Genomic DNA, 7127 nt, shown 5'->3' on the forward strand with positions numbered 1-7127 from the left:
TACTAAGAAAGTTAGTAGCCAGTAGTCATCGTGTTAAGTACCATATATATGTATATTATATACTATATACATATTTTGATAGAGCATTAAATGCTTTAAATCTTTCGACATGGGGTCTGTCGATTTGACCGAGTCACATGACCTTCTGTACTCGTTTAAAGTTGACATCAATTTAATATGTATGACTCTATATATTGGGAATATCTTCATGAAATTTGGCAGTCTTTAAGTTAATATTACAAGTCTTTCACATACAAAAGGTCATATTTCTTAGAGAAGTACTTTTGATAAAATAAAGTTTTGTCCATGAATATATTGAGTATTTGTTTTGAATTGTCCGTATAAAGTAATTTTCATGTTAAAATTAAAAATACTTTTTGCCATCTCAAAAATCTCAAATTTCCTTTGTGTAATTCCCAAAACCTCCTAAATGCATTTCAGACGTTTTTTTCACTAAATTCTTATAGAGTATGTTATTTTCCCTACCCTAATCTCAAAATTGGACAGGTCAATTCGAACCGACCTCGTAACCACAAAAAAAAACTTTAAATAACTTTAAATTTTCTTTTTTTTCTAGTATGACTTCAAATGGTAACCTGAAACTACATTCGTTTATCCTAAGTAGCTTTAAGTTCGTAGCATTATACATCTATTTATAATGAAATTTTATTGTTTTATTGCCCTATGAAAGTTCTACTGTAGTAAATATAAATAATCAATGTGTGTGTGTGTGTGTTACAAAATGTGCATGGAAGAAACTTGTCTGTTTCCCCAAGATGGCAAACACCTCCTTACACTGTACATCAACCAACAGCAAGTTCAATAATAGCAGCCGCTAGTGTACAAACTAATGACCATTTGTATATAACCTTTCTCACTGGGAGTGACATGTAGCTGGTAGACTTGACAATATCTTAGGGTTAGTGAGATAACTAACTCACTGAAATGGCTGTGTTTCTTCAGTATACTTTTTTGTATAATATTGAGGGTTAACTTGCATTTTCATAAATAATCCGTATATTCAAAGTATGTGATAAAGTCATATTTAGGATTACTAGTTATCTATTTGAAAATACTGATAACTCAGTTTGACTTTGACAGTTCTTTACTTATTACAGCTGCATAAGAATTATAGTGAGCAAATTGGCAGTCAGACTGAAACCAACTGTTAGTGTTTTTATGTGGATATCTCAAAGGTTTCAGATAATGAGCCAGTGTTCTGAAAAATGTGAGAAAAGCATTAAATACACTCAATTTGCAATACTAAAGAAATACAAATATACACTATCATAGTCATGAATAGTACATATAAAATAGAATTAACTTTGTTTTGTCATTATTTGTTATATATATTTATTAGTTTCATTGTACTTCTCATTCTTTCAGGGTCTGAAAAACTGTATAAACAGAATATACTTCCTTGATAATTGAACAACTCCCCCCCCCCCTCCTTTTTATTTGGTTTGGTTATTCTTACAGAGCAGGCACAGTATCCGTGCTAGTAAGTGGATAATGTAGCTGTAATATGCCTAAGAATACATGACCTTGTGATCCATTGTACTAGTATGGTATGAGGTATGTAATTCGTTTCACTAATACACCAGTGTCAGTAAAGGAAACCATATCTGAATCAAGTTCAACAGAGGGAGTTTGCAGATGTAAGGGAAGAGGCTTTCTTATTTGTACAAAATAAATGTGTCCCCCTTCACTTGATTTGTTTATTTTGTGCAGCTTGTCATGACAACCTAGTTTCAAAGTTAATGCCACCTTTAGAAAACTGAGTAACATATGACCTTGTTTAGGTGTCATTGCAGATGAAAATACCAATACCATACTGGTTTCTTTTGTAGAGAAAGTGTATGAACTATTGTGAGTTTGATATAGTTTTTACCCTTTTTCTTTTAAGAAAAATAAAGAGGATAGCTTGTAACCCTAATTTCATGTTTTTTTCATATTTTTAATGAAAATGACCATCTTTTTTTTGTTACCATTTCAGAAAGTGAGATGTTTTAGTGGAAGAAGCAAAAGCAAGATGTTATAATAACTGACCAAAATTATAACTTTAGTTTATGTTGGGTAGCATCAATAGTTGAGCTAATCAGGTCATGATTAAGTAATTACTTCAGGGCCAAGAAGGTAATGAATGGATATGCATGAAAGTTATGGAAAGTCAAAGATTTTGGGTGTCCCCCTCTCCCCCCATTTTGACATTAGCCCTAGTGAATTAGGGATCAGCCGATAATTGTTGTAAGCCAAGAGCGATTTACACCTGGGTGCTTAACCTAGTCATTGACCTTATGTAGGATGAGCACGTTTGGTGATGAGGATTCGAACTCGTGACCCTCACATTACAAGTCAAGTTCCTTGACCACCAGGCTTCTCGTATCTGTATACATACTAATAAAACGTGATCTTTATATGGATAGGATTGTTAAACATAATAATTAGCTGCTATAGTGTTCCTTGTTTATATTTTAGTTTGTAATTGTAAAAATAACCAGAAGGTTTATGATGGTTAATGACAAAAAAGAGCATTCCTTCAACTTTTTTTCACGTGAAAAAAACTGTCGTGTTTCAAGTGACAAGATTATCCTATATTCCTTTTGCATGCTTTAATTTACACATCTTGTATACTGAACAAATATACACTAAAAACTAAGAGTCGCATGCAATCAACAGTTGTCAACCTAATACAATTGCCTGTTTGTGTCCACTAGATATTTGGTTTACTAATTGAATTAATGGTATTTGCAGACTCTTAGATGAACAAATCATATTTGCACAATTATTAACATCACATTACCATGTAAAAATGATTTTTGATTGATCAATTATGAAAGTGCCCTTGAGTGGTTTTTACCTGAGTTGAATTTCATTGGAAAATGACTACTGAAAAATCCACTAACCTTTTGTTTCTAAACAAATTAAATTATTAGCCAGAGGGGCAATTTAAATGCATTACTGCTGCGGTGCTGCCCTCTTAAGTCAGAGATTATTACTAGAGCTGGGTGAATCATAGATTCAGATTTGTATTTACTAGAAGATTATGACAAATAGTAAGTTTCATAACACTCTAGATATATGTTTATATGTGAGATATATATTTTTTTATTGATTCAGTATGGTTTTTCCTTCCCTCCTATTGACATAATTTAGGTCCCAGGATGGAGGAGCCGGTGGTGCCCAAGGTGCTGAAGGAGTTAGAACACCTAACCCCCAACATCAAGCAGCTTCAAAGAGAGTACAACAGACACAAGCCCAAGTTGATGAGGTATGCAAAACTAACAAAAATGACTTTTACACAAAATGAATATATATATATATAGGGTGTAATGCAGACTAAATTTGGGAGCAGGTTCAAAATCTACAGTGTCCAAAATTGAAAAATTATGTTGTGAAAACATTAGGCCAAGAACAAAAAATAAATGAAATTAAAAATAATAATAATAAAAAAAAATGTTGCTGTAATTTTTTTGCTTCTTCATGGTTTTTGGTATTTTGTCTTACCCCAAAACTTGTCTGAGTAGATGCATGTAAATATAACCTAATATTTAAAAGTATCTATTAGTTGTTTTTTTTTAGCTTTGAGCACCTTCCTATAATCACTAGTTCAAATTCTCATCAAATTTCCTTGTAGCAGAAACCAGTTTTTTTGCATGGTTTAATCTATAAGGCTTTATCAAGAAGCAGATTTGAACATTACATAAAAAATATACAAGCCAAAATTCTAATCAAGGACCACTTACAGAAGATGACCAAATATACACAGAAAATGTTTTTGTGAAATAATATAAAAAAGGATAAACATTTTTTATACATGTTCATAAAACAACTTTTTTTTTTTCCACAAAAATAATTAATCAACAAATTACTCAAAAGCAAACTAAAACTGTGGAGAGTATGAAATTTAATGTATCAACAGTAAATATTCTTTTTTTATATCCTGTTGATTTGTGTTTGGAATCATACCACAATAGTTATAATGTCAAAATGACATTTAATTATTTAGATTTAATTTATTGTTTTTAACCCTTTGTTTGTATCTTGTGTAAAGCTGCCTTCTACCCATGCGCAAACACTTGTAAATTTTTGCGACAGACCATACAATATATTGCACGCAAAATGCTTGCATCATACGGGGTCAATCTCAGTCACCTACGCAGCATCATATGATGTCAACTGCACTTGAAGGGTTAAATCAGAAGGGACATCAGAACAAATTGATGAAATAAATTTCCAAGATGCAGAAGATTAAGACATTATAAATAAAAACTGTCAATAAGCATTTAACATACAATTACCATTCTATTAAAGTATTAATATGTGATACCAGTGGCTTATAGGGAAGAGTATGTCCACTTTCAGCATGAAATCTGTCTAAATCATGTAGCTGTATGTGTAAAACTATTTTTTTAATTGCAACTTCTACATTGGAAAGCTTCTCTGAAAAGTGAATTTGCAAGAAACAAAAACAGTTCTTCTCACCATTATATTGTATGTGTTGTACAGGGGTTTATTTGAGAGGTATATTAGTTCAAAATATGTCTGTGTAATTGTATTTGTATGTGTAACTATTCTTTTGTAAACACTTTGAATTTGAAACTACAGTGTCTGCTTACACGTTGAACATTAATACGTGTCATTAAGTCTAAATTGCCACTGTTTGCTTTCAGTTTGCTGTCTTTGAAACGCACTGAAGTCAATTTACAATTAGAATATTATACTTATTGTGAGAAATTGGCTGATAATTACTCTTATCCTGGCTGCAAGAAATATTTATTATAATACATGTACAGCCATGTACTTATTCTACAGATGAATAATCTTGCAGTAATCAGTTTTATGAAAACTTTTCTTTGTAGCATATTTTATATTTGTGTTCCAATTAAATTAATTGTGTTTCCTAACATGCTTCTCCAATATATCTGTTGTAGCAATTGTTAGTGAAGATCTTATTAATTATATCTTAAATCACAGCATATGTAAAAAATATAAATATATAACTCCTTTTGTGACATGCAGACGTTAACTTCAACTACTAAAGAGTTGATATATTTTTGACAGATTGCAGCAACTTGACCAGTGGAAAGAGAAACACTGAAATATTTGATAAGGAATTTACTGTTTAAGTACTTTTTGTTTTGCAAGTTTCAGTTAAACTCAAATAATTCTGCACCTTCTGTTTTTCAGTGATCAGTTTGGTAAGGTTTAATGTGCCTTATTATAAATATGTATCAGTTGCCATGTGCAATAGGTAACTAATGAAAAACCGTAGAACTATAAACTTTACACAATCATGATATCCTGTGTTGATTTCTGGTATTGTTTACAGAATGCATATTAATTATAAAAAAGGGAAAATACAGGTTTAGTTTCGAAGGTAAGCAGATAATGGCTATCAGATCTACATTATAAAACAATGATACTTTCATAGTCTTACCAACAGGATGTGGGAAGATGAAAATTTATGCTCATTTTCCCACAGTGTTGTTGCTATTTGTTCCAGTTTGACACATTTTCACACCACTCTGTAGTAGGCAGAATATAACTAGGTTGTTTGAGCTTTGAATATTTTCCATGTTAGTCCATTTCATCAGTTATTGGAATGTAAAATTGTAATACTGTTTTTATTAATGCAAAAGTGAGTAACCATTACAGGATCATACAATGTCTAATTTTAAGATTATTTTGTATTAGACAAGTTATTATTTTCAAGTACACAACTGACCAAAGTGAGATCTTCATTGTATTGTGAGCATTTTGTGAGGTGTAGGGTGAGAACTATTTCTATTTTGAAGATTTTGCTTGTACTTAGCATAAAACCTAGGGTAGTGTCTTTGAGAGGACTTGTATTTTAATGTCCTAATAAACAAAATTCCAAGTGAAAATAAACATTAATAACATTGTGACATTTGGGGAAGGTATTTGTACTTTTAACAGTTTTAGATGTCTTTTATTTCACTCTGTAAATATATATATATTTTGTATCTATGGTAAAAGAAGTATACTTCATCTAAAATGAAAGATTATTATTGCTAGAATCGTTATTGAGATATTTAAAACTAAATACACTGATTATTTAACTGTTCATTTTCCCGGTTAAACCTGACAGTTTAAGTTGTTTTTATTATGATCTCTCTTTAACCTTATTGATTATTTGTTTTGTGCAACAAATAGTCAGTTGGAAAAATAATTATAAAATCAAATATTTTAGTCAAAATAATTGAAGGTAAGAATGCACATTTCAACAATTTACTTTGTCATTCCAGAACAACCAACTCAGAAGAAAATAGTCAGAATAACTTAAAGCAAAAACAAAACAAAAACTAATACTATTTTAACCCTCTATTGCACATTGTAATGTACAGATAACAGACAAATCTGTCTGTTGCTTCAAACACATACAAATGCCTCATTTCTGCAGTTGAATGTTCTTAGTTCCAGCAAACAGTCTAAATAAACCACAAAATTATTTTAATTGTTTCCTGTATTAAACAATGTTACTTCTAAATAATGTACACTTTTATAAGTTACAAAAATAAATTTCACAAAAAATTATTTCTTGTGCAGTTTAGACCTGTTTGAGTAAGAAATTTTTCTTTTGTATTTTCATAATGCATGCAGTAGAGTTAAAATGTTAATATGATTGTGATAAGTATTAACCCTCTCAATACAGGGTCAGTCAATTTGACCGAATCACGTGACATTTTGTACTCATTTAAAGTCTTTATAAATTTAATATATTGGGGATATCTTCATGAAATTTGACAGTCTTTCAGTTAATATTACAAGTCTTTCACATACAAAAAGTCATATTTCGTATTGAAGTATTTTTAATAAAATAAGATAAAGATTTCTGCATGAATATATTGAGTATTTGTTTTCATTAGGCTGTGTGCAAAGTAATTTTCATGTTAAAATTAAAAATACTTTTCAACATCTCAAAAACCTCGTATTTCCTTTGTGTAATCCTTAAAACCTCCTAAATGCATTTCAAACGTTTTTTTTCAGTAAAACTTTATAGTTTATCTGTTATTTTCTATACCCTATCTCAAAACAGGATTGGTCAATTTGACTGACCTTGTAACCACCAAAAAAAAGTTGAAATAAACCTAAATTAACTTTTT

The 7127-nt window shown here is 30.5% G+C and overlaps 1 protein-coding gene across 1 annotated transcript in view; it reads left to right on the top strand.

Moving 5' to 3' along the window:
* Positions 1-3151: 3151 nt before the first annotated feature.
* The window catches only part of LOC106467235 (vesicle-associated membrane protein 3-like), a gene marked incomplete at its 5' end in the record, with an annotated part of 33171 nt that continues 29195 nt past the window's right edge, over positions 3152-7127 (top strand). The window contains one exon of the mRNA XM_022395372.1: positions 3152-3271. Within this exon, the coding sequence (XP_022251080.1) occupies positions 3152-3271 (120 nt within the window). The remainder of the gene's footprint in view (positions 3272-7127) is intronic.

This window comes from Limulus polyphemus, unplaced genomic scaffold, assembly GCF_000517525.1.
Source record: "Limulus polyphemus unplaced genomic scaffold, Limulus_polyphemus-2.1.2 Scaffold2538, whole genome shotgun sequence".
Taxonomy (NCBI): Eukaryota; Metazoa; Arthropoda; class Merostomata; order Xiphosura; family Limulidae; genus Limulus; species Limulus polyphemus.